Consider the following 25,603-nt stretch of genomic DNA (forward strand, 5'->3'; position numbering starts at 1 on the left):
GTTGATGATGATTCAAGGACCGGTCTTAACATTACTACACTGTTCCAATTGCTGCATCCTTTAGACGCATACAAGTTCCCTGTAGTTGACGACCCAATCCTTGTTTACAGGTCTGACTAGGGCCATAATCAGACCATGTATTTCACTGTCCTAGATAGATAAATGGAGCCGTCGTCTTGTTTATCGGGACGGTCCTTTGTGTCGCTCCGACGTTTACATGTTCAATCGGGAAGATCACGGACTTTCGCGGAAGTCCGCGCTTCACCTTCATCGGGGCTCCATCGCTATTGCCAAGCCCACAATGTTCTTCCCTGGAATTTGGCCCTTTTCAATGTCGCGGAGTCCTTCATTTGATTGGCAAGAGAAAAGCTTTTCGCGGGTCGAGTCTGAAGGATCGACCCATTCGGTCAAGCCAAGAAGTGCATCCCGGGGCCTGTGATCAGACGCTCAATAGGCGTAAAATAACACATTTTCGTCTTCCGACTGCCGAATCTTCTTATTCTCGTGCTTCAGCCAAACCCGCATGGCCCATGCTCCGGCGGCTGTCGCGACACTCAGAGCCGCGCTCGTGGACATTGCCATTACGTACCGAGGCTCGTCGGACTTGGGCCACTGCGGATGCCATCAATACACTGAATGTGCGCTCAGAAAGGATCACGTACCATATATGGTGTCCAAATGAAAGAGCTAACAGCAATACAGTTGACTATGGCTAGAGACGAAGCCTTCTTCTCTTTCGTTTGAGAGCACGTTGCTGACACCCAGCCGAGGATGATACTGTGGGTACTGCAGCAGAGCTTAGCCAGGATGGTCGGTATTTTTGTGGATGTGTTGAAGAATTTACCCAATGGAGAAAACACACATTGCGACTATTGATAATCACTCATCAGCAAAGGACAGTAGCAAAACGTCTTCAAGACCGTATTTGACAATGCTTACAGTATCGTGCACCAGTATTGAGCGTAGCGCAACCTAAAACGAAGCCAAAGACTGCAATCGCCTTTGCGATGGTGATATGCCTGCGGGTTCAATGTCAGCACCCTCGATGTTAAGTCACCAGTAACGGCAAAAATGGTCCCACTTACCAAGTCCTCTCGTTGAATCTCCCAGATGACCATGACCAGGCGATGGAAATTATGCCGGCAATTAGATACGGCGGGCATGTGAGAACAAGTGTGACTGTCTCGCTAAAGCCAAGCGTTTCCACTGCAGTGGGGAAGAAGTTCTTGAACCCGTTTGCTCCGAGATGGAAGTGCTGCATAGCCGTAAACAGCCAGACTCTTGGGTCCTTCGCTGCCTCAATGAGACCACTCCAAGTGGTGGTTTGTCCGGTATTGCCCACGGTATCTCGAAGGATCCGTTCGTTCGCCAGTATCCTCTCCTCAGGAGTTAGCCATCGGGTCGTCAGGGGCTCGTCGGGAAGGATGAAGAATGCGATGATGGCGATGATCAGGGTAACAACTCCCTGTATGATGAACAGCCATCGCCATCCCGAAATCCCAGCCTTTAGATCGTTAGCAAGGCAACATTCAGTTATTGTAAGCAACTGTATCTTACCATTCCATGCATCTGGAAGATTCCAAGTGCAATGAGGCCAGCAAAAGCAGTCGCCAGGATATTGCCCGTATACAGGATTGATATCCTGGTCGCCAGCTCCTTGCGGGTGTAGAAAGTTGCTAGCACGTACAGAGCGCCGGGATAGTACGGAGCTTCGGTAATGCCCAGAAAGAATCTTGTGAAAAGAAGTCCAGTATAATCCTTGCTCACGGCTGTGAGGCCGCTGATGACGGCCCATACCGCCATACAGGAGCCCATCCACCAGCTTGGGCGCACTCGAGTAACGACCATATTAGCTGGAATACCCACGATGACGTATCCCGCGAAAAGAATGGCCACGCAGGTTTGGTATTGTGTCGGAGTGAGATTGAGATCCTCTTCGAGAGTGTTGAGTCTCGCGAGCGCGATAGCATTTCGATCCTAGTTCGTGTGAATGGTTGCTAGACACTCGGTGGCATCAATTGTCTACTCACAAGGTAATTGAGCCAATACTAAGACAAGCTTAGCATCCAATACCGAAGACAAAAGTTCATTGATAGAGCGACACTTACCATCAACCATAATCTGTCGATTTGGTTAGAGAATGAGTCCGAGGTTGTGTCAGTGTAGAGAACCACTCACATTGGCATGATCCACCAATCAAGCTTCCGGACGAGGGCAATCTCGCGAGGATCCGACTTTTCGTGGGCTCCAGAGTAATCACGAATATTTGGATCAACTTTCAGTGTACTCTCAACTTCCTCAAGAACGCCGGGAAGTCCGTCGTTCTTTTCGTGACTTTTTCGATGCATGGCTGTTGAAGCTGAAGATCGACTCGGCTGCGGCTTGAAACTTAGGCAATGGCGAGCGTATGACGAGAAACCCACAACAAAAGTCAATCAGGGTACCATTTAGCGCTCTATATATGCGTCCTCAAGAACTCCCTCTTGACCAAGAAACCACTGTGGACTCTAATCACACAGAAGCCTAGCCCAATCCTCCCCGCACTGCCAAGTTGGCTTGCCAAGCTTTCCAAGAAATGGCGCTCTTGGTCTTCATCCTTATTCGCGACCACAATGGCGAGCTCATGGCTTGTAGGGCTGTAAGTGGTGAAAACGTTGTCACCCTTGCCATCAAGTCGGTGAATGTCTGGGCCAGTTCGTTGAGAGTCTAGGCGAAGAGGGGTCAATCCTTGACAAGACCAGGTCATCCGGCCAACGATGCCAAGGCTGGAAGGGATCCCAATCGTCCGCCATCGTTATCGGTACTTAGGGCTGTAAGCAACGTCTAAATAACAAAACTGCGCTTTCAAAAAAGCTTTTCGTTGCAACGCGCCAATCTTAAGGGTGCTGACTCACTCCGAGAACACCGAGACGGGACCGGTGGGCCCATATTTCCGGCATCCGGCGTTAGCATAAACCGAGCTGCACCCCCGCGATTTTGGAGGAGACGAGATCTCTTCCAGGCACGTGTCTTGTCAGCCAACTTTGTGGGGAGAGAATCGCAAATAGACCAGTGTGTTTGTAAGCCAGTTCCTGCGGAGGGCGGGAATATGACGGTCGATAATGATGACATGGCTCATGGACTGCTGGACAAGGGTTCTTATCTACGATGGACGCCCGAATCACCTGGAGAAGACTAGCTAATCTGTGGGGTTGAAGTGCTCCAATCTCCAACGAGCCAACAGGAATGACCCCATGCTAATCTTGTCTCCATGCATCGGCATATTCATGGACAGTTGGAGGCCCTCTTCTCTCCTATCTCTGCCCTGGAATCTCCATCGGCTGGAAATCTTCCTGCGTCGATTCTTTCTGGAATTCACAGAGACCGACACATTACTGTTTGTGTTTTGACTTTTGATTTCTGACTGCAGCAATGTTCGGTCAAACTTTCACAAGCAACTCGTCGGCTGCGAGGTCCGGATTTGACCCAGACAGCCCTGTGAGCCCACACGCGGCCCCGCTCGTTGGAGGACCTCCGCCGCCCCGTAAATCGCGAGTCGCTCTCGCTTGCAAGCGTTGTAAGAGGAGAAAACAACGGGTACGTGAACCGGCTTTTCTGTTGGCGTGTCCCGTGCTGATGGAGCCTGGAATAGTGCGATGGAGGCCATCCCAGCTGCAAGTCATGCGACAAGGCCAATGTGCTGTGTGTGTATGAGAAAACATTGAGACCGCATTACCCCGGCGGAAAATCGTTGTACATCAGTGCTTTGGAAGAGCGCATCGCGTTCCTTGAAGCCCGTATGCCAGACTTCGCTGAGGATCACTTCACTGCAGCAACATCATCGGCCGAGGCACCACAGGAGAACAAGTTCGAGCGTCGAGAGTCTCAAGACTCCTTCTCGGAAGAGGAGCCCTCCTCTCTCGTTGATGGTGTCGCGTACTTGTCCCTCTGTGCGTCCGGGACCACGGACACTGCGCCGGAGCCGTTCTACCTTGGCTCAAGCTCTGGGGCGACAATTGCGAGAATGATCCAGTCTTCCATATTTCATGGAGCCGGGGGAAGAGCCATCAATGAAGCCATGACTGCGGCTCAGCCCGGAGTCCTTCGGCCACCGCTATCAACAGGTTCCCCGTCTTCACATTCCGATGAGCCAATGTCCGAATTTCCCCATCCGGAACAGGCAAAAATGCTCTTTGACGTATTCTTCGACCGGCTTCACACCCGCTGGCCTATTTTAGACAGGAAGATGTTTACTATCCTGTTCGAAAATCAGTACGGCCAGGGAGCTCTGCCGATACAACAAAGAAGCATCCTGCACCTCATCTATGCAATCTCGGCCAGATTTGTGCAGTTGATGAAGAAGCCCTGTGACGTTGATCCCGAAGTGAGTTTACCTTCCATGAGCTTAGCTAGACAAGGTGTTAACCAGTTCAGCGTCATCTCCTAGCAGCCATCGAGCCGATGGACTTTATCTTGGAGCAGCATAACCTGGCAACGGTCCAATTCTTGCTTTTGCTTGCCGTCCATGGCCAGCGAAGCCCTTTCGGTGCTGGCTGTTGGTCGCAGGTTCGATACGCTGTGACGCTATGCATAGAACTGGGCCTACACAGGAAGCAAGCAAGCACGTCCTCACATAGTCAGCGCGACGTTGAGATAAGAAGACGGGCATTCTGGGCTTGCTACTGCTTAGATAGAATGACAAGCGTGGTGTTGGGAAGAACATTTGCCATTGATGACAGAGATATCAACGTGGAGGTAACGCAAATCTTGTGCCGATTTTGAGATACCCTACTCACTGTTCCTCCAGATGCCTAGTGACGACCAAGCTTTCTGGGACCTGACAGCCCTGGGCATCCCGCCAGCACCCCCCAAACCAGCTTGGTCAAATATGAAGCCGTTCATTCACATCATCAAGCTCCGTCGAATACAGTCGAGAATCCACAGGCGCGTATACCGTGTCGACAAAGATGTCTTTGCGGGATCGCCAGATCAGAGAGCTAAACTTGACTCGAAGATGACGGCGATTCGGGGCGAACTAGACGAATGGGCGAGAACGATCCCACATTCGCCGAAAGACTCCAAGTCCATCACGTGGATGTATGATCCAGAAAGCGCGTACCATGATTCAAGAGACTTCTTCAATCTGTTAGTCACAGCTTGTTTTAATTCTCATCTTATGGCTCTGCGCTGACACTGTCTAGACAATACCACAAGTCCATATTATCGCTCTTCACCGTTCTGCTTCCCACTTTGAACACATCCGACCCGAGATTCGTGACATGCGCACGATCGGCAGCCTGCGTATGCACCACATATAAGCGCCTCAATCAGCAAAAGACTCTCAGTTATACGATGATGGCACTGCACTCATGTTTCATTGCCGGGCTCACGCTCGTGTACTGCCTGTGGAGAGACCGCTCCTTCTTCTCATACGACGCGCTGGAAGCTACTCGGGCTTGTTCTCAGTCACTCACGATCTTTGGCGAGAAGTGGCCTGGAGCAGTCAAGTACCGCGACATCTTTGATGCTCTTTCCGGAAGTCTGTTCAAGACCATTGTCAACCCAAGTTCCACTTCGGGTTCGGGGTTGAAGCCCCTCAAGGTAGACCTCGAAGCGGAGCCTGGAGTCTCACCGTCGAGTCCTGCCGTGTCGCCCAACACGCAACACGAAGGTAGGCCGAGTATGAGCCATGCTATTTCTGATGCAGTCAAAGAGGCGTTCATGGAGGTGGATGAAGAAGCACCAGGAGGGTGGCAAGGGTGGAGGATGTTCAATGAGATGGTGCACGACGATGCGATACCTGAGCATATGGAAATGATTAGACACGAAGAAGTTCTACCCGGGGACGGAGGCGGCAATGCAAAGGCGCCGGAGTACGACTCAACATTTATCCCGGAGGTACTTCCGATAGGAACAGTGGACTCGGAATGGGACTTTGGTGGTCTGGAGGGACATTATTAACGATGATCACTATGTCCTTGCTTGCTGTGGTTATGGGTTGGTATCAGATTCGTCATTCTAGCGCTCTGTCTTTACATTCAATACAACTCCTTGGACGCTATCTATGCCAATTGTCCCTTCTTGTACGGATACTTCGCCTTGAAAGCTTCCGCGATCTCCGTTCTCGTCGCAACCCAGACACCTTCCTTCTGGGCAATGTAATCCACAAAGTCGCGCAACGCCGCGAATCGACCAGGCCTTCCAATGATGCGGCAATGCAACCCAATCGTCATCATCTTCGGCTGACCCTCCTGACCCTCCTCATACAGCACATCAAACGCGTTCTTCAAGTGCGTGTAGAAGCCATTCGGGTCGCGGAATCCAGACCCGGTGATGTGGAACTTAAAGTCGTTGCAGTCGTAGCTGTACGGCACCATCAAGCATCCCTTCGGATCCTCCTTCTCCCGCTCCAGGGGCAAGTCCGTCCAGTACGGCACATCGTCCGCGTACGTATCACTCGCCCACACCAGCTCCTCGCCCATCTCCTCATACACCTGCGCAATCAACGTCCGCGAGTGCGGGGACGGCCGCCCGTAGTACCACCCCTTCGGCGCATACCCAGTCAGGGACTTCAGCGAGGTGATGCCCTTGCGGATGTACTCCTTCTCCTTCTCGATCGGGAAGTCGTGGTAGTCAACCCAGCGGTACGCGTGCGAGGCGACGTCGTGGCCCTCCTCGACGCATCGCTTCGCGACCTCGGGCTGCTCCTCGACGGCCTGCGCGACGGCATAGAGCGTGAACTTCATCTTGCGCGAGTTGAAGAGCCGGAAGAGGCGCCAGAAGCCCGCGCGCGAGCCGTACTCGTACTCGGACTCGACGTTGTAGTTGCGCTCGTTGACGCGGGGCCCGCCCATGGGGTTCTCGCGCAGGTTGGTCTCGGAGACGCCGTCGCCCAGGAGGACGGATCTCTCGCCGCCCTGAGAGGTTGTCAACATGTGTCAGAGCAGGGGAGGTGTGAGCGAACGGACCTCTTCATAGTTGATCACGAACGAGACGGCGATCTTGGCGTCGTTGGGCCAGGGACAGGCCAGGCCCTTCTCGCCGTACCCCTTGAAGTCGCGGTCGAACCCGTAGTCGGGATGCGCGTGGTAGGCTTCAGGCATGTTTCTTAGCTTAAGATTGTCTGATTTGATGTGGGATGAATGAAGATGTCCTGAAACAGGGTCCAAGTGGCGATGTCAATGGAAAAGAGAAAACAATCATTCACCTCACTCCGCAACGTCTGGGTGCATCCGTTCTGCAGCGTACAAATACCTCGCAACGTCACTCCCATCGGCATGTCTCACCCGCGTGCTCAGCTGTGCCTATCGTCGTCGCATCGCGCACTATCAGCCGTGATGCGCGTCCGGCACGATTGCCCCTCCACAGCGTACCCCGCCACAACTCTCGTTATCGGTGTGACTGAGCGTGCAGCTCGTTATCGCAATGCGCGTCGCGGTTCGAGGTTTTGGGGGTTGCATCATTGCAGGGGTCGGGCGGCTGTTGGAGGTGCATCGGCTCAAACGAACCGTTGGAGCTCGGGGGATTATGCCCCATGAAGGGAGTGCTGATAAGGCGGAGGGCCGATGGTGGGGTTCGGCGTGGGCGCCGATGGATGTTTGTTTTGGCTTATGTAAAAGATAACGAGCTGCGAGCTTGGAAGATGCAGCTTGATGTAATGCCCAGGAATATTGGACATGGGCGGATGTCGATGGACGGATCTGGTGGCGGGGATGTGGGTTCTGGGAGATGGGAGCAGCTGAGTTGACTTTCCGGGTTGGAAGTGAGTGATCATCGGCCCGCTCCGTGAGGAAAGTTAACTATCAAACAAGCTTCCAAGATGTGACTATGGCGCGCGTGGCGTGGTACTGATTAAAACTCTTCTTTTTGATCATGTGTAGTTTCTCCTGTAGTTGAATGCTATATGCTTCGAACGATGTTGATGCCATACCCAATGCTCTATGCAGCCCGCACAACGCTGTGCATCTGAAAAAGACCTCTCTCATGCACCTATTTTCTTCTCATCTGCGCTTGCGTTCACTTGCGTAGTCGCCGGCGCGTTGTTTTGATCCTCCAAAACCTCTTCCGCCGGCGCAGGCTTCTTCGCCTTCAAGCCCGTGTTCCCAACCCCCAGCGTCAGCGCCAAGCTGAGCCCAGAGCAAACCACGTAGTAGATGAAGATGTAATGCAACCCCTTCATGTAAGCCTTCAATATCACCGTCTTCTCGTCCTCCGAGAACCCCTTCTGGTCGAGCGTGTACGTCGACGAAGTGAGCTCCGCGATAATCGCATCCGAAACAAAGTCGCGACCGCGCAGGTCCCGCCTCAACGTATTCGACAAGATGACGCCCGAGATGACGAGGCCGAAAGCGCCGCCTATCGTGCGGATGAAGTTCCGCAAGCCGGTGGTCACGGCTCGGTCCTCGCTCCGTGAGTTGGCGTACATTCCCACCAGAGTCGGTTGCAGGGTCAAACCGATGCCCGAGCCGACGATGATGAGGATGCCGATGAGTTCGCCCAGTCCCGTATCGCGGTCGAAGATGATTGTCAAGCCGTTGCCGACAGTCCAGAGGAAGAAACCGACGAGGATGCAAGGCATGTACCGGCCGATGCGAAGCATGTACTGGCCCGAGAGGATCGAAAGAATCGAGGTCGAGATGATGACCGGTAGGATCAGTGCGCCGGCCACGAGCGGGGTGTACTTCAGTATCGACTGGAAGTAGATCGGGAAGTAGAACAGGTTGCCAAAGTACGCCTGGCCCATGAGGAATGTTTGGCCGTACAGGAAGCTGCACTTCGAGTCCTTGAATAGCCGGAGAGGCATGATCGGTAGCTTTGCGAGCTTCCATTCGTACAGGACGAAGAGGACTCCCAGAACAGCACCGACAGTAACAGAGGCGATCACGAAAGGCGACGACCATGGGTAAGTCACACCACCGCCGGAAAGCGAAATCAGCAGCAGCAAGACCGACGCCATGTTGAGGGCAATGCCGCCGTAGTCGATTTTCTTCACCTTCTCGGCGTAGTTGCCGGATTGATGCTTCAAAGGCAGACAGAAGAGTATCGTCAGAGCTGCCGGGGCACTGATGATCGGGACCATCCAGAAAACCCACCGCCACGTTGACTCCTGAACGACGGCACCGCCAACAAAGGGGCCGACTCCGTTGGCGAGCGCCAAGACGGCTCCGAGAACACCTGCCAGTCATCAGCATCCTGTCCCTCTGATCGCGAGATTTCCAGACTAACCTTGGTACTTCCCCCGATTCTCCAGCGTCGTAATATCGCTCACGATAATCATAACAATGCTGTTGATGCCGCCCCCACCAATACCCGCAATCGCCCTGAACGCAAACAGCTGCTCCTTCGTCTTCGAAAATCCGCAAAGAATGTCGCCAACCGCCATGAAAACCAAACAAATCATGAGCAGATTCTTCCTCCCAAAAATGTCAGACAGCCGACCGTTGATGAGCTGAAACGCAGTAGAGGCAATGAGAAACGACGTCCCGATCCACGACGTCGCCGTCCCGGTGTCGAGGTCGCCCGCGATCGCCGGCACCGCCGTCGAGACGCTGGTCTGGTCGATGAACGAGACAAACAAGCACACCGACAGCGCGGAGAACGCCAGCAGCATGCGCTTCCGCGACATGGTGTTCCTCTGCCCGCCGACGCTTTCTGCATCACTGTCGTCCTTGGCCGGCGGCGGCGTCCGCGACGGCGCGGTGGCCTCGTCGCTGCTCGAATCGGCTTCCCTGCCCTCTGGCAGAGCGCTTTTGACGCCCGTCGTGGGCGCGTCGTCCTTCATCTTAACATGTCGTGAACCAAAAATTCCGTGAATAGAGAAACGAAAGAATGCCAAGCATCAAGACACAACGGGAAAAGGATCCCCAAACACGGTGTTCCAGATTTTCGGTGCCGAATCGCCGGGTCTCGACTCCCGCAAACCGCCGCCGCCCATTTGCTTACACAAAGTCCATTGCGTCAAACCTGCCAATGGGGGAGAATCCGTTCCAGCAGGGTGGGAAACTGGCAGTGAGAGAGCGGTGCCCGAAGCGAGGAGGTCCACTAAAAGGATATGTCGGCATGAAGCCCGATGCGGATTCGCCAGCCCCCTTGGCCGATCGCCAGGCCGGGTTTCTTTGTCGGCATCTTTTGAGCCGATACGCGTCCGTGGAGGCAGTGAGTGGACGTGAAGTTTCAGCGGAGTTGGATGATGGGCGTTGGGGTCCGTTTCGGGTATTGCACGGGTTTAAGGGTGTGGGAACAAGTGACGGTGGCTCGCTGAAGCCCGAAAATTGGTGTTCATGATGACAAGTTTGTAAATGCTGAGATAAACTCTTGAGGAGCAGAGACGGGTGGTGATGGAATGGAGGCGGGGGAATGAATGACGGCGGCATCCATCGGCACGAGTGGTGTGGCGGGGGCCGGAATCCTTCGCCCTACGGCGTAGCGCTGGCCGATGAGTGCTTCGATGGCGACATGGAATAATCGCTTTGTAATGCACTCACTGGCGGCTATTCAATACCAACTGTTTGTCGGGTTGTCAGTTTATCTGAGTCCAGACGACGACAATCGCAGTCATGTCGAAACTGTTCAAGCCGTTGAAGGTCGGGGGTATTGAGCTGGCGAACCGGCTAGCGTTGGCGCCGTTGACGCGGTACCGAGCGGACGATGAATGGACTCCAACACCGATGATGAAGGGTGAGCGTGAATGCCTTCATTCACAAGCACGCAACTGACATACCCTCAGAGTACTACGAGCAGAGGGCCTGCGTGCCCGGCACACTGCTCATCTCAGAAGGAACCCTGATATCCTACCGCACCGCCGGCCGCTGGAACGTACCCGGCATCTGGAATGACGCCCACCTCGCCGCCTGGAAAGAAGTCACGGACGCCGTTCACGCAAAGGGCTCGTTCATCTATTGCCAGCTATGGCATCTTGGCCGCGGCGGCAGGATCGACGTTCTCCAGCAGCTCGGCTTGAACCTGGAGTCATCGAGCGCCGTCCCCATCAACGAAGACAGTCCAACGCCGGTGGAGTTGACCGAGGATGATATATCGCAAATCATCCAAGACTATGCGCAAGCTGCGCGGAACGCTATCCAGGCTGGGTTCGATGGCGTGGAGATTCATGGCGCGAATGGCTATCTTCCAGACCAGTTCCTTCAGGATACATGTAATAAGCGCAATGACGCCTGGGGCGGAAGTATCGAGAAGCGAGCGCGCTTTCATTTGGAGGTAACCAAGGCCGTGATCGAAGCTGTCGGAGCCGATAGGACGGCCGTCAGGCTGAGTCCGTACAGCGACTTTCAGGGGATGCTCATGGACGATCCGGACCCGACATTCAAATACGTGACGGAGCAGCTCAAGCCGCTGGGCCTGGCATACCTGCATCTGATTGAGGCGAGAATCAGCGGCAACGATGACACGGATACTGGTGGACAGCGAACTGTCAAGTGGCTGGTAGAGTTGTGGGATAAAGCAAGTCCCGTATTGCTCGCCGGAGGATTGAACACAGAGACGGCGAGGAAGGCAGTTGAGGAGACCTACAAGGACTACGACATCGTCATCGTCTTTGGCCGATTCTTCATCTCGAACCCGGACCTCGTCTTCCGGATCAAGGAGGATATCAACCTGGAGAGATATGAGCGGACGTATTTCTACACCCCGAAGCTGCCAACAGGGTACATTGACTACCCCTTCTCCCCTCAATTCCAGGCTACTTTGAAGGCTTGACAAAGATGACAAAGGAGGCATGGAAACGCAGTGTCATTAGCTATGCAGTAGAGCACCAAAAGGGTATCTTGCAACGACGTGGCCCTCAGCGGGCATCGTCATCAACCGGAATAATCATCGTATCACATCTCCAACGTAAACATCGAGCTCCCAAATGCGCATTTCCGATGCCAAGTAGAACAGCACAGACGGAATGTTCAAGAACTCCTTGCTCATGCAAAATAAATCGGGCGCATCGGCATGTGCTCCATCAAGAGGTCAGGTTTCCTCGTTCACTGTGTCTAGGCGACGACGACGGATTCGCGTGCCTGAATATCGCAAGAGGCTTCTCGTGGACTTGTTGTGCTTCAGGTCCAGCTTCTCAGACGTCTCTTCGTCGTCTCGTGCTGAACGTAGTTCGAAGGCGCTCGCCACTCGTCGTATCTTGTCTTTGAGTAAGCGTAGAGAGCTCCTCTTCTGCAGAGTGCCCCGTGGCAAAGGACCGTCGGAAAAGTTGACAGTCTGGGTTGATTGGCTGCGACTATGGCCTCGACGCTGCGGACTATCGTTTTCGAAGGCGTCTGGCTTCGTAGATAGGGCAGCAACGGATGCTGCCCTACGGACTGATTTGTTTGGACTTATCAGACTCAACGTTGACCTAGATTGTGACGCACTGGAGGGCGTCCCAGAGCCCAACGTAGTGACTGAGGTATGTTGGGATATGGAAAGCAAGTCGTGTTGGCTCCTCGGGCGGTCGCTATATAATCCCCGCGAGGGGGCACTGAATCTCGTCGAGGATCTGGCTATGGGGCTGGGGCTAGAGACATCTCTTGCCCTGACTGCCGCCAGCGTTCGTGGAACATGGGCTGTGGCGCCCATCCTCGGAGGCGCTTCGCGATGCTGGGGAAAACTCCATCTTGCATTCGACGAGTATTTGGAGTCACAAGACGGGACAGCGGGCTCGTCGTCATCGTCCTCGATCTCCACTGCAGCAGGTATATCTTCTACTTCATATGGCCTCCCTGGTCGTCGTCTCGATCGCAGTCGCATGAGATAATCTTCTGAGCTGACTTTGCCAAAGGACATCTCCTCTGCTGCCCGTTCAGCCCGGCGTCGCGCCTGCCGGTTAAGGTGCGTGGCCTGCTGTGGTGTCATTGGCATCTTGATAAACGGATCTCGGGTCTCGGTCGGTGGTGGCGGTTGATGTCGAAGTACTGCAGTTGTTATCTGGACGGAGAGACCGGGTGTCTCGGCTGATGTGGTGGGGTTGCGGTTCGGTGAAGGATTCGCTCGCAGGGCGTTTGCGCGATGACTAGCTTCTGGATCTCTCTATATAGACGTTGGTCTCTGGGTCATTTCATCGTGTTCGAGCCGAGGATAGTCGTTGAATTTGTTGTCGTTGCTGGGCGTGGCGCAATGTCTCACTTCGAGCTGGGTGGTCGCAGGAATGCACAATGGACCTGGAAAGGAATGCAACCGTCGTCAAAACAGCTGATCCGTATCTGATCGTGGAGTTCGAGCAAGCTTTTCGTTGAGATTGCAGTCGCCAAGGTTCTTCGGATCGTAGGAACAGTCGACGGTAATCTCGGTCGCGGGGATGATCCCTCAGAAAATCAGCCGGCGGCTCAATCCAGGGCACAGCCACACTCGTTTGCCATGTTGATATGCCGCCTGATCAGAGGAGATGCCTGCTGGCTATTCGAATCGCGGAGTCTGGGCACCTTCGCGCCGGGCGTTTTTGGAAGACGATGGGCGGGCGCGAAAAAATGAAGCTTCAAGATTGTTGACGATGGTTACCAGGTTGTCGATGCGACGGGAGGCAGGTGCGTTCGGATGAAGTGGGTCTTTCTGCGTATCTATATACCCCCTTATACGTATACATATCGAATCTGATACACCCAAGATCGCATATATGCATACTCCCTTCTCCAACAATATCCATAGTCATTTGAAGATACTGATATGTAATAGCAGGAAATTGATGAGGATGTTCAAAGAATCAAGTAATTGAATTAATCCCATTGAATCGTCTACCAGAACCGTTGTGGACGTCTGCGGTCTATCAAGTCGTCGTGAAAGCCTGAAAAGATTCCAAAAATCACCAAGGTGCCATGGCTATCTAGGTACCGTGACTCAAAAGCAAAACTGTAAACATGATATGAAGTAAGAACATGAAGCACTTTCCAATATTATTAATTAGAACGCAACATTTTCTCAATCCGGCCGCCCATCATCGACTTGGAACATCGCCCGTCGTCCTGGCCAGGCACCTGGTAGCTTACTCAAGATGCCTAATCCAAAGCCTGAGGTCTGTCGTTGGGGATTGGCACACCCTGCGGCCAGGAAACGTTATGGAGGAGTTTGGGGACCTGAGTCCCGGATAATTTTGAAAGAACCTAACCGTCCCAGCATATGGGGATTGCGGTTTACCCATCTTTGCGACGATCTCATACTCGAAATTATCGGCCATCTTGGTGCTGACCGCATCCGTCGGAGGCACAGCAACATGGCCGCCTACGACGACGATGCCTGGACATATCAGAGGACCCTCGCCAACCTGTCTCAGACCTGCTCCCGGCTTCGCTCCCTGGTCGGCCCGTACGCATGGCATACCCTTCATCTGAGCCATGACCGTTATGGTCGTGAAAGGACTCCCGGTGCTAGAGTATGGCGCGGGAAGTTGACGGATATGTTCGAGTATGTCTTTGCTTCCGATTGGACAATGGTTGACGGGAAAAAGGGTCAGTCACATCTAAACGCGTGTTGATAAAACTTTACTAACATACAGATCCTCAGGGACGAAGAAGGGAGTCAAGGGACACCCCCGAAATACGGATAACATCCTTTCAGGAAGCACACCATTCTACTCTTTTGGTGCTCTTGGTTATGTTAGACATGTTGAGCTTGATCTCTCAGGAGTTCCTGCCCCCAAAAACCCCAAGTGGCTTCTTCGGATCCTTCGATACCCTGCCCTCGAGCACCTCGAAGTCACTGTGGACTGCTCCCATCGGCAGACGCAGGATCAAGCCTATGGCAAGGAGAAGGAGGTCTTGTATCAACATGGCTTGGAATTTCCGGCACCAGGCATCAAAAGGCTGAGATTTGTTTTTCGCCCAAAGCTCAAAGCCGGCCATCATATTGGCAGCTACGTGCTGGGGGACATGCACATCCAGGCGGCTCTGATGGATCACTGCCCACGGCTGCAAGAGCTTTGCGTACATGGTGCAGGCGGGGTCGAGATAAAGTCTCGGCACCTCGGAAGAGTCAGAATCATGCGACTCATCAATTGCCGGCTCAGTTTTGCGGACTTGAGATATCTCTTGACTCAGGGAGAGATTCTTGAGACCTTCATCTTTGCACGAGGAAACGTTCGCAAGGACCGCATCATGAGCGAGCAACAGAATACCCATTATTCATCGACCGAGCAGTTCACACCGTGGCAAGCTGTATTACTCTTGTGGCCACACAGAAACACTCTGCAGCATCTCGAGCTGAAACCGTTTTCTAATTGGGAGAGACACAGCCAAGCAAGGAACGACTGGCCACTCATGCGTGAAGAAAAGGTGGACTTGCTGGTCCAAAGCCCAGTCATCAAAACGCTTCGCCACTTTCCCAACCTCAAGACTCTTCACTTGTGCCAAGACGCCATTCTTGGGCCATGCCCCTGGAGCATCAATTACGGCAGAAATGCCGGCACAGTCATCAACATCCTGAATGACGACCCAGAAGGCGAAAGGCTGGTCGAGGTACTGCCATCTTGTCTTGAAGATCTCCGTATCACTGGGGTAAGCCAAGATCTGGCTCCGAGTTTGCTTCGCTTTGCGAGAGATGCAGACGGATTCCCTCGCCTGCGCAAGGTCTATCTGCATGGAGAGAATCCCCACGCCGAACTGCTTAGGCACATGACAGGAACGAAATATCTAGCGAACGAAAGGTACCTGTCTCCAGCTTGGCAAGACGTGGAACGAGATGTTCTGGTGTCACTTGGCCAAACCTTTAGACAATGGGGTGTCGACTTTGGGTTCGAAGCCATGGGAAGTGTGGAAGGGTCGTGAAACACAGGCATTGTGTTGGGTAGACGAAGATATTGCTCACCGAGTTGACCGGTGGTGACCGAGAGATCCTCGGTATGTTCGGTGAGACAAAGTGGGCATCGACCGACCCATGTTCAGGATGACCGACGCTAACAAAGTGCTGACAGATCCCCCCATACCGAGGCACGATTGGCGGGACCGGGATTGAATCTGATACAGCCCATGAGCCGGCCGATCGGCCGAACTGCATCGTCGACCGGACCGCATTGGGAGCGTCGACCGTCGGTGAACCAAGAAAAGGAAAAATTCTAGCAACGTGCCTCGGCTTCGAGACACGGAGCCCCCAAAGGAATGGGGGCGTCCAATCGGACACGTCAACAGCTCCGTCTCTTTCTCTCAAACAGCACTCGCATTCGTTATTGCGAAACACTCAATTGGCTGCTCTACGGGCATCTCTAGTGCCTTCTGCTCCCCAGTTTATGTTGAATAGAGTACAGTACCTATATACACCGACAACATCGGGAGGTTTCCTTGTTAGGTTACAGATAGTCTTTGTGGTTCTCTACCCTTGGTGAAACAGCAACACAACGCATTGCTAATCCCGAGAACGGGCATGCAAGGCCCGCCGCCTCATCCACCATCACCCCACCTAACATCCCAGCTGCTCCGTCCCGACGTCCCCGTTCCCGCATGAGGGTCCCTTGAACGTTGAAGCTGAAGCAGCGACAGGCCCGAAGGACGTCGGCAGCCATGTCTGACAGGACTGATTACTCGCAGCTCGCTGAGGTGTCACTGTCGCGCGACGCCCGCCCCTCATGCCTCGGCATGGCGTCATGTCCGATTATTCAGCCCCACCAACGGATACGGAGGCCAAGACGCAGCAAGCCGGTGCCTAACGATTACTAGAGACTCAAAGTGTGCAACCACCACGTCAAACATCGACACAGAGCAATCCAGGCTCCGGCTGTGCCTTCCAGCCCCCCCTCTTTCTTATGGTGGTGTAGCAATCCCTCAAGGTTATTCATCCGTACGGATACCCAGTAAACCCAGCAAACCCAGCCCTCATCATCCACAGATAGACAGTTGCAACTATGGACCCCTCCGAAGAAGACCCCTCCTGAGGTGCACATCCCGACGGGGAAAATCTCCGTCCCCATACACACGATTCGCCGCCAAGGGTGCGGCCCCGCGGTTGCGCGGCGACTCCGGGGGAACCGGCCAGCAGTTCGCCCGCCAGAAGCTCAGAGACATTGAAGACGCGTCCAGGCCCCATCCTTACTAGTCCATGCTCCGTGCGCCGGAGAACATTCCTCGATCGTTCGTCGAGGCTCGGAGCTCGTGCGGCCCAATGTCCCTCTTCGTCATACTGCTCCGGCGCGGGGCATGAAGTCATGACATGAGCATGAGCACCAAAGGTAAAAAAAAATATGTGGTGCGAGAAAAAGGGCGGCAATTCACGGTGAGATGGTCTTGGAGGGGTAAGTAACACCGCCCGAGGAACGTGGGAGACCGAACGACTCAAGAAACTACTTTAACCCCCATCGGCCTCCCGTTCCTAGCACGAGCAATTTAATTCTACGAAACTCAAAGTCTTCTGTGTTGATTAAATTTTGCTATTTGTTTGATACCCCCCCAAAATTCTGGTCAAATTCCTTTGAATCTTTCTCTCTTGTAGTACAGTCCATACAACCTCCCAACATGTCTCAACAAAACCTCTCCATCGTTCTGGCCGAGCGCCCCAAGGCCGAGATCGTTCCCGGACAGACCTTCAAGTCTGAGCAGAAGCCCGTCCCCAAGGCCGAAGACCTCAAGGATGGCGAGATCCTGATCGAGAACTGGTACCTCAGCCTCGACCCCGCCATGCGCGGCTGGCTCAATGGTACAAATTTGCCCCAAAGACGCTCCCAACTGCATTACGAAAGCTAACCTCCGCCATGCAGACAAGCGATCCTACCTTCCCCCCGTCCAGATCGGCGAGACCATGCGCGGCGCCACAGTCGGCCGCGTCGTCGCCTCCAAGTCCTCCAAGGCCAAGGAGGGCGACGTCCTCCCCGTCTTCGGCGGCTGGTCCGAGTACGCCGTCCTGCACGACAGCCGCATCGAGCCCGTCTCCGCCTTCCCCGCCGTCTCCCAGCCAGTCGACTACCTCTCCGCCATCGGCATGACCGGCCTGACGGCCTACTTCGGCATGCTGCGCGTCGGCGACCCGCAGCCCGGCGAGACTGTCGTCGTCTCCGGCGCCGCGGGCGCCACCGGCAGCGTCGCCGGCCAGATTGCCAAGCTCAAGGGCGCGCGCGTCGTGGGCATCGCCGGCTCCGACGACAAGTGCCGCTGGCTGACCGAGGAGCTCGGCTTCGACGCCGCGCTGAACTACAAGGACCCCGAGTTCAAGCAGAAGTTCAAGGAGGCGACGCCCGACTTTATCAATGTCTACTTTGACAACGTCGGCGGAGAGATTCTTGACATGGCGCTCGCGCGCGCCAAGGAGCACTCCCGCTTCGTCATGTGCGGTGGTATTAGCCAGTACAACTCTGCCACCCCTCAAGGTCCCAGGGTAAGTCGCTTCATCTCCCACTGCCGAACAGAACGTTTTAGCTGACACGCGACAGAACTACGCCAACATCATCACTATGCGCATCAAGATGCAGGGCTTCATCGTCTTCGACTTCATCAAGGAGTACCCCCAGGCCCGCAAGGAGCTCGCCCAATGGCTCGAGGAGGGCAAGCTCAAGCGCAAGGAGACCATCATCAAGGGCGGTCTCAAGGCGGCCGAGCAGGCCCTGGTTGACCTGTACAAGGGCATCAACACAGGCAAACTGATTGTTGAGATCAAGAACCCCAAGGATGCGGCTAAGTTGTAAGGGGAGAATTGCGATGGGAGGCTCTCTGATGAATGACTTGATGACATTGTATAAAAATGCGTAATGACTATGGCCTTGGTTTCTGAGGCTAGCCCATCGGGCGAAGTAAATTAAATCATGATGAAGAGCAAGCGTTTTCGTGTGCTGCATACTGAGACGAGGTGGTGAAAATGCGAAACAGCCCAGGTTGCCAGTGGAGCTGGATGCTACCATTTTAGGAGTGGCATATGGTTCCTTATCCAATCAGCTGATGATGGCGAATAGGTTGCCTGCAACTTTGCAAAGGAGTTGACATGGGTTGTTCTATCATTTGGTTAATTATATTTAGTCTCTCAGAACATCGTTGCAGGAACACGTTCGCAGTGCTCTTTTCCCCAGTGTATCGCAACATCTGTCACCCATGTCATTGATCATCATGCCAGTAATAACTTTTCACTCATTCACTTTTACAATTGCCAAACGATTTGACGATTGAATATTATTGGGATTTCTAGATTTTCGAAGAGAATTGATCGTGCCTTAGAATAAAACATCAGGTCGGAACCAATAAGTATAGAACTAAGAGAACGATGACCAATGAGAGCATCGCTACAGAATTGAAGCACTCGAGAAGCTAGACCACACAAGAAACATCACCCGCCCCCATCCCCGTTCATTCCATAGCCGCATGTCGTAATTGTGGCGGTCGGTCGCCGAAGCAAAAGCATCGACACAACAATCACCACTGGCAAGCACCGCCGCAGTGAACACTGCCATCGTTCGATGTGCCAGAGATGGCCCAGCTGGCGGTGCCAACCAGGTTGGAACCGATCAAACCACCCCAGTCGACGCCCTTGTTGCCACGAGGGAAGTGGACAGTGACTCTGCAGCCAATGCCCTGAATGCCAGGGATGGCCTGGTTGTTGAAGGCGGCCTCTTCGCCTCTGCAGTTGCCGGCATAGTTGACGAAGGTGCTGTCGATGGCAGCCTTGAGGTTGTCGCGGTTGACGCTGTTGCAGGAGCCGGGGTGGTCGATTGTGACGGTCCAGCGCTCGCAGTGGTCGCAGCCCTTTTTCCAGCAGCGCGGCTCAAGAGCGCCGGGGAAGGAAGGGAAGGCGGCGCTGAATCCGTAGAAGAGGAAGAGCGTGGTGAGGAGGAAGAGGACGGGTCGGCTGAGGGTCGCCATTGTGATTGAAGTAAACTCGGAGGGAGTGAGAAGAGTTTAAGATGGTGATTGAAGGAGTGATTGTGTTTGTGTGATGAGATGATACAACTACAACAGTCGTTCTTGGGTTGCGATTATATATATTTCGACTGACGTGCTTTTTGCAGTCGATGATGGTCTCATTGTCGCTAGATGGATTACGCTAGATGTTGCCGCTCATTGAGACCTCGTTTCCTGTGCGTATGAAGCTGACCTATGAGAGCCCCAGAATCTTTCACGTTCTTTTCGTGGTCCATGATATCTCACATCTCACTGGGAACAAAAGTTCGCGATGGCGTTGCGGGGCTGCAGTTGACAGCCTCCGATGAGCCGATAACTCTTGACAAGGTTTAATGAAACGAACTCCTCGTGGATTTCAAACCGCGCATGAGTGGACAATTGTCTAACAAGAATGAGATCTTTGCTAGCCTCACCGGATTTTGAGTTCGTGCGTGGACCCCAAATAATCAATTACTACTCGGATGCTCGGCAGCACGGCTACGACTTGACTCAATGACACGTTTTAGCCACGAACTAACTGGGGCTTCGAAATGTCAAAGTAAATTAATCGAACTCAAGCCTTTATTTTTCCGAAAGAACGGTGCTTATCTCTGGTATGGCGAGATATCCCAGGACTCGACTGATGATTCTGACCAATGATGATGTGGTTACGGACCGCGTGGTAGCCAATCAAAGTCGAGATGCATCTAGGTTAGTTGAATGTGAAGGCTTCAACTGTAAGAAGTCGTCAACTACAGGCAACATGACATCGACGCAGCTAGTCCCGCTACGTTCTCCTAAGCATCAATTGATTTGTATAAGTAGTAGAAGTCTCAATCCCAGTTTTCAGTCTTTGTTCATCAGCAGCAACCGCACTACAAAACCTCAAGTCTCTTTCGACATCCAAACATCCTTCTTCTTACGTAATAATTCAAGATGCAGTTCAGCTCTGTTTTTGCCTGCCTGATCATGGCTCCCTTGGCTCTGGCTGTGCCAGCCGACATGCCTTCCCATGAAAGCTCCCTTGCTCTCAGAGCTGCCGACAACATCGAGATCCCGGATAATCTTCCCGAGGATTGGAAGACTGCCCTCGAAGCCTACTTCAAGGGTATGCATATTCGCATAACTCGAACCGAGAAAAGCGAAGCAGAATTTTCTCACTAGAGCCACGACTGACGTGATCCATCGTACTAGATACCGAGCTGGATGTCGAGACCAGGGACCTCGACAAGCGCAGCGATGTGCCCTTCATGCACTGCGGCTGGCGCCGTTTCTTCAGTAAGGATCCAAAATATCAGCCCAAGTGCCCCATCTAACTCGAGTTCTAGGCTGCCTTGGATCCCTTACTCCAGGTGGTGTTACCTGCATGTGGGCAATTGCTGCTCGCGGCCTCGGTAAGCAACGCCTCCTATCTTCACCAGCTGACAAGCACTGACTCTGACGTAGATGTCAAGGAAGACTCAAAGTGCACGGCCGCCGTCGTTGCCAGCATCTTGTCTGCTGTGAGTTGGCCAATTAATTGACCGTTGTTCAAATTGCTGACTTTCCCCACAGTCCAACAACTGCAAGTTGTGTGTCAACGGACACCTTTAGATGGGCGCGATATCTGTCCATCTTCTCTGACAAACCCCAATTTTTATTCTCGGGTGCTACGCTTGGAGGCCTTTATGACGGTGCTGGGTGCGGTGGTCTCGACCTGCTTTGATTCTCTTCTACATTGGACGCGTCCATTCTTCGCGATTTACTCTTGCTCGGTAATTAAGAAAACATTCAAATATACATTGTAACCTAGTAAAAGTAATTAGCCCGACCTTCATATTCAAGGTCCCAGCTCCTAGTTTCTTGGCGGGAATATCTGTGCTGTAATTACAATTATGCTACCGTTGTAAAACGGTTGTATCGTGGCATGGTCCCTAGAATGCTCGTAAGATCGTGCCTATTGTAAATCAACCAACGATCGGCGGGATACTCACGTATTGATCTCAACTTCGGTATTTCTCAACCCATATTTCTTAGACAGGATTTGCATCAGTAGCAGAGTTTGGTATTCCTTCAATGCTGAAATACTTTCTGCAAACCGCCAGTTAACAGGGGAGCTCGGTATGTCGGAACCCTCGAATCGAATGCGCGCGCTCAAGGCCAAAAGCTACGGTAACAGGGGTCCGACCAAGGGGTTGTTGAGAATCCCTTCGCGAAAGACTCTCGATGCCTCTTGAGGCACATAGCACTGGATTCTGTAAACCATTGTCAAAAAGACCGAGTCAAAGATGTTTGAACAGGAGACAATTTTCCAAATATTTGATGTCGGGGATTATTTATGGTGTATTTGGTCATGTCAGGAAGTGAGGGGGTTAGGTTGCTCAAAACCCGTGTCAATCCCATCTCAACTTGCTGAAGACCCGCCGGGATAATACTTCGTCGCGTGCATTCGCATCGGCAGGGGCCACTCCGGCGATTTTGTGAACGATGTGCAGACATTTCCACACAGCAATGCCCAAAAGCGAGCGTCATTGGATCAATCATGGGAGATCGCCTCCCCATCCCGGCGTGGTGCAAGTCACACAGTCAACAATGCAGCCCACGTTCAGACTTCGGCCGCGTGAATACCTTCCGCGGCCGTAATGAGCATCGCACTTGAACACATTGTCGTTACCGAATCACTAGTCGAACATTTACTACACTAGGTCCGCGATTCGTTTCACAACTCCTTATGTTTGAAAATTCACCTACTAGACATAAAACCGACTTTCCTTTGGGGGCTTAGGATCGTCTAGGACTGTACCAAAACTCAAATGCCCAATCTCTGCTGCCTCTTGTCCATCCATCCCGACCCTTTCGTACCAGCTCTTCGGCATCTCCACCTCGCCCCATCTCAGGAGAAAGAGAGGCATGTCGGTGGACTGGCTGGGAGCACTCAGCCCTTCCTCCGAAACCGCAATGCTTGATGTTGGTCTCAATTCTTCCAGCTCAGTTGCTTGGCCTTTATCATCCTTGTCGTCAACCCTAGTTGGAATCTTTGCTATGGGTGAGACACGACATGCAGCGGCCATCGCCATAGAGTTTGACCCAACGATAGGCATATAGCCAGCAAGCTGTTTTCTCGAAAGAAAGATAGGTATGATCATCATGATTCCTCCAATGACTGCGAGAAGCAATACTGGCAAAGATGCTGTTCCAAGACCAACGACTGTGTTCGGGGGAAGGCTGATAGGATCTCCTTTGTATCCTCCATCTGACCTATTCAGGCTCATCTCGAAGTAGTCTGCAGCGCATAAGTACCTCTACTACACATACCAACGAGAGAAAAATGACTTACTGCCTTGAGACACGATGACGAACAAGGAGTTTGAAAGCAGCCAGTGAAGTACTATACTCGCTGTAATGAGAGGGATGCTCTGTCTGTAAGGTAGCTGGAGTCTGTATGTATCGATCTGCTGACCCCTTCAAACCGTAAGTCTTTGTTATCAACCCGCTTCACAGAAGGACGAATGTTCGATTACCTCGGAGACGATACACGTAATGAGCGATACCCGGTAGAGAATCGCGACCATTCCCTAGCCATTTCCATTCGTGTGATCAATGTGTTGTAAGCGAGATACCAGAATGAAAGGTATAGTTGAGGTACGTTGGCGACGAGTACCGATGAGATGAATGCTACACCACCATCTATGGCAGAGAGAACGCTGTTCGATTCCGCAGGATTGGTCTTTATCCATCTCCTAGAACTATATCAGTCATCATGGCCACTACACCACGTCACGGCCCAACATCCATTTGCCATTTAAGGGTCAACTCACAGTGGGATACTGCTAGTCAGTTGCTTGGCGCAGCAGGCGATTGCTACGACAACACCGAAGCCCAAGATGGCGTAAGTACTAATCCAAGCCTTAGAAGATATGCAAGCAGCTGTTTTCCTAGGGGTGTTAACCCATTGGGTTGGTCCCGCATGCTCATACGCAACATAGCTTTTCTTCCTCTTCTTGACTTTTGCGAACATACTCGGATTCGAGAAGCCAGGCTGGTCGATTTTGACGTCTGCCTTCGAAATAAAAGATGCAATAGCATCACCGGGGGTTACAAGGGGCTCTTCAGAACCTAGAAAGTGTATCGTCACGATGCAGGCAATGATCTTGATCAAAACTGAAACAACGACAGCGAGAAGGAGAGGTTTTGAGAGGGCTACACCGCAAGCACTGCTCAAATCCCTAGGTTCTGCAAGGCAGTAGTCAATCTCTAGGTTATATGAAGAATCCCGATATCCAAAGGTTGGCGTGGACTCATTGCCTGGGGCCGCATACAAGGTCGAATTCCATCTAGGGGTCATGGACCAGCTCGGGAGATCCGTGAAATTCCAACCCACAGGCGGAAATTCCGGAGTTGACGATGTCTCATACCAATCGAATGTCCGAATTTGCCAATGTCCAGAAGAACTCAGGGTGTCCACTATGCCGCCGCAAGTATTTTCGCATTGTGGATTGCTCTCCACGATGATGCCTTTCATCGTGCAAGGTGTCGAGAGCCACAGAGTGTTGATTTCGTTGCTTGGCACCACGGGTTCCCAAAGGGCGTTTGCCGAGTTAGAGAGGTTCCAAAGTTCGGATCTTTTCCACCCGGAACCTTTACAAACAAGGATGGCATTCCGATATTCCCTAAGCCCCTTGCAGTTTGACCTTGAGCCGCTGTAGAGGGCACGGCACTCAGTTGTGCTCAATCTCTGCCATTGCAACCCTTGTTCAGCCGCTTTTGAGACGTTCGATATGTCTGTTGAATCGCGGTCGGTCAAGTAGGTTTTGAAGTCGTAAGAGCGAACATCTCCAAAGGGAGGCACATTGCTCAACCCTTCGTGACGGGTGTAATTCGAAAAGAGGCCGTCGGTGTATAGGCTGGCTCCAGGCAGAAAGAAGGGCTCTCCCTTCACAAATGATTCGGTAGCGATCGTCAAATGAAAGTCACCCATTCGGCTGTCGATCTGAAAAATTGAACTGTTGAAAAAGACGTGAATAGGAACAGAGCTTAGAAAAAGAATAATCCAGCTCCACAGCTTAAAGCGTGAAAGTCGAAATGCATTCCGCCACGAAGGTATTCCAATGTCGAGCCAATTACCTGTAGCGTGCGTCTCGTCCACCTCAGTCCTAGACGGAGAGTTCAGGACCTGCATAAAAAAGCCTGACGAGGCGAGGATAATGGTGGAGAGGATGTTGAGGAGTAGATGTAGCATGGTGTTTGTAACGCTAGAACCCCTACTTCTGCAGTCTGCTGTGTAGAACTTCCATACTTGTGCCACATTTCCGGTTTTTGATATTGCTGCGATCAATATGCTGAGAAGGACCAGGAAGCAGATTGACATGAGGCAGATGTTGACAATTGCCGCACGGCGCCAACCTGTCGGGAGCGCTAGCCTCACGCGACTAAGCCTGGAAAGTCTTGGATAATTTGTAACGGAAGGCATTGGGTTGCCAAAAGAGAGACAGGCGATCGCAGGTCTGTTGGAGTAGAGCTTTTCAATTGAGAGGCGATGGAAGACCATCACCCCAATCGCGGGCAGCGGCTGTACTTATGGCAAAAACAATCAGGCTGAGCTTCCTTGGCAAAAGGCAGGGGTAGGACATTTTTGATGGAGATTCAAAATTAGGAGCAGGGTTGTGATGTTTGAATTGCAGAACCAACGGACTGTTGTGTTGCATAGCCGGGCAACGATGAATGATTGATTGGTCGAAAATCCAATTGAAGCTGGGCCGCCATCACCAACGCCTCTGAACTGCATAGGCCCTTGTCCCTTTAAGCCACTCAAGACGTGCTTGGGCACGGTCCGACGTTTTGAGAGTAAGCACAGTGGATCAATTCTCGGATCACTA

The 25,603-nt window shown here is 52.7% G+C and overlaps 10 protein-coding genes across 10 annotated transcripts; 5 read left to right on the plus strand and 5 right to left on the minus strand.

Moving 5' to 3' along the window:
- Window positions 1–447: 447 nt before the first annotated feature.
- Window positions 448–2,348, minus strand: GCG54_00005255 (putative transporter; the record flags this gene model as incomplete). The annotated part of the gene is made up of 9 exons (XM_045405282.1): window positions 448–612; window positions 663–786; window positions 845–869; window positions 940–1,019; window positions 1,086–1,504; window positions 1,558–1,977; window positions 2,031–2,048; window positions 2,109–2,121; window positions 2,179–2,348. 9 exons carry the CDS (start codon window positions 2,346–2,348, stop codon window positions 448–450), a joined length of 1,434 nt encoding a protein of 477 aa, XP_045268873.1.
- A 227-nt stretch (window positions 2,349–2,575) lies between these two features.
- On the plus strand, window positions 2,576–5,940 carry GCG54_00005256 (putative transcriptional regulatory protein; the record flags this gene model as incomplete). The annotated part of the gene is made up of 4 exons (XM_045405283.1): window positions 2,576–2,638; window positions 3,695–4,363; window positions 4,787–5,124; window positions 5,181–5,940. 4 exons carry the CDS (start codon window positions 2,576–2,578, stop codon window positions 5,938–5,940), a joined length of 1,830 nt encoding a protein of 609 aa, XP_045268874.1.
- Window positions 5,941–6,041: 101 nt separating this feature from the next.
- Window positions 6,042–7,082, minus strand: GCG54_00005257 (Chitin deacetylase 1; the record flags this gene model as incomplete). Its single annotated transcript, XM_045405284.1, has 2 exons — window positions 6,042–6,896; window positions 6,948–7,082. 2 exons carry the CDS (start codon window positions 7,080–7,082, stop codon window positions 6,042–6,044), a joined length of 990 nt encoding a protein of 329 aa, XP_045268875.1.
- An 878-nt stretch (window positions 7,083–7,960) lies between these two features.
- GCG54_00005258 (putative MFS-type transporter) lies at window positions 7,961–9,760 on the minus strand (the record flags this gene model as incomplete). Its single annotated transcript, XM_045405285.1, has 2 exons — window positions 7,961–9,153; window positions 9,205–9,760. The coding sequence occupies 2 exons, from the start codon at window positions 9,758–9,760 to the stop codon at window positions 7,961–7,963; spliced, it is 1,749 nt and encodes a 582-aa protein (XP_045268876.1).
- A 775-nt stretch (window positions 9,761–10,535) lies between these two features.
- GCG54_00005259 (Chanoclavine-I aldehyde reductase easA) lies at window positions 10,536–11,691 on the plus strand (the record flags this gene model as incomplete). The annotated part of the gene is made up of 2 exons (XM_045405286.1): window positions 10,536–10,656; window positions 10,706–11,691. 2 exons carry the CDS (start codon window positions 10,536–10,538, stop codon window positions 11,689–11,691), a joined length of 1,107 nt encoding a protein of 368 aa, XP_045268877.1.
- Window positions 11,692–14,176: 2,485 nt separating this feature from the next.
- On the plus strand, window positions 14,177–15,725 carry GCG54_00005260 (uncharacterized protein; the record flags this gene model as incomplete). The annotated part of the gene is made up of 2 exons (XM_045405287.1): window positions 14,177–14,411; window positions 14,467–15,725. 2 exons carry the CDS (start codon window positions 14,177–14,179, stop codon window positions 15,723–15,725), a joined length of 1,494 nt encoding a protein of 497 aa, XP_045268878.1.
- Window positions 15,726–17,402: 1,677 nt separating this feature from the next.
- On the plus strand, window positions 17,403–18,565 carry GCG54_00005261 (putative NADP-dependent oxidoreductase YfmJ; the record flags this gene model as incomplete). Its single annotated transcript, XM_045405288.1, has 3 exons — window positions 17,403–17,583; window positions 17,645–18,258; window positions 18,314–18,565. 3 exons carry the CDS (start codon window positions 17,403–17,405, stop codon window positions 18,563–18,565), a joined length of 1,047 nt encoding a protein of 348 aa, XP_045268879.1.
- Window positions 18,566–19,283: 718 nt separating this feature from the next.
- On the minus strand, window positions 19,284–19,730 carry GCG54_00005262 (uncharacterized protein; the record flags this gene model as incomplete). Its single annotated transcript, XM_045405289.1, has 1 exon — window positions 19,284–19,730. One exon carries the CDS (start codon window positions 19,728–19,730, stop codon window positions 19,284–19,286), a length of 447 nt encoding a protein of 148 aa, XP_045268880.1.
- Window positions 19,731–20,684: 954 nt separating this feature from the next.
- GCG54_00005263 (uncharacterized protein) lies at window positions 20,685–21,341 on the plus strand (the record flags this gene model as incomplete). The annotated part of the gene is made up of 5 exons (XM_045405290.1): window positions 20,685–20,856; window positions 20,943–21,026; window positions 21,077–21,142; window positions 21,195–21,250; window positions 21,303–21,341. The coding sequence occupies 5 exons, from the start codon at window positions 20,685–20,687 to the stop codon at window positions 21,339–21,341; spliced, it is 417 nt and encodes a 138-aa protein (XP_045268881.1).
- A 1,136-nt stretch (window positions 21,342–22,477) lies between these two features.
- On the minus strand, window positions 22,478–25,275 carry GCG54_00005264 (uncharacterized protein; the record flags this gene model as incomplete). Its single annotated transcript, XM_045405291.1, has 4 exons — window positions 22,478–23,010; window positions 23,065–23,189; window positions 23,249–23,467; window positions 23,546–25,275. 4 exons carry the CDS (start codon window positions 25,273–25,275, stop codon window positions 22,478–22,480), a joined length of 2,607 nt encoding a protein of 868 aa, XP_045268882.1.
- Window positions 25,276–25,603: the final 328 nt, after the last annotated feature.

The sequence above is a fragment of the Colletotrichum gloeosporioides genome, assembly GCF_011800055.1.
Source record: "Colletotrichum gloeosporioides strain Lc1 chromosome Unknown consensus_15, whole genome shotgun sequence".
In the NCBI taxonomy this organism is placed as follows: domain Eukaryota; kingdom Fungi; phylum Ascomycota; class Sordariomycetes; order Glomerellales; family Glomerellaceae; genus Colletotrichum; species Colletotrichum gloeosporioides.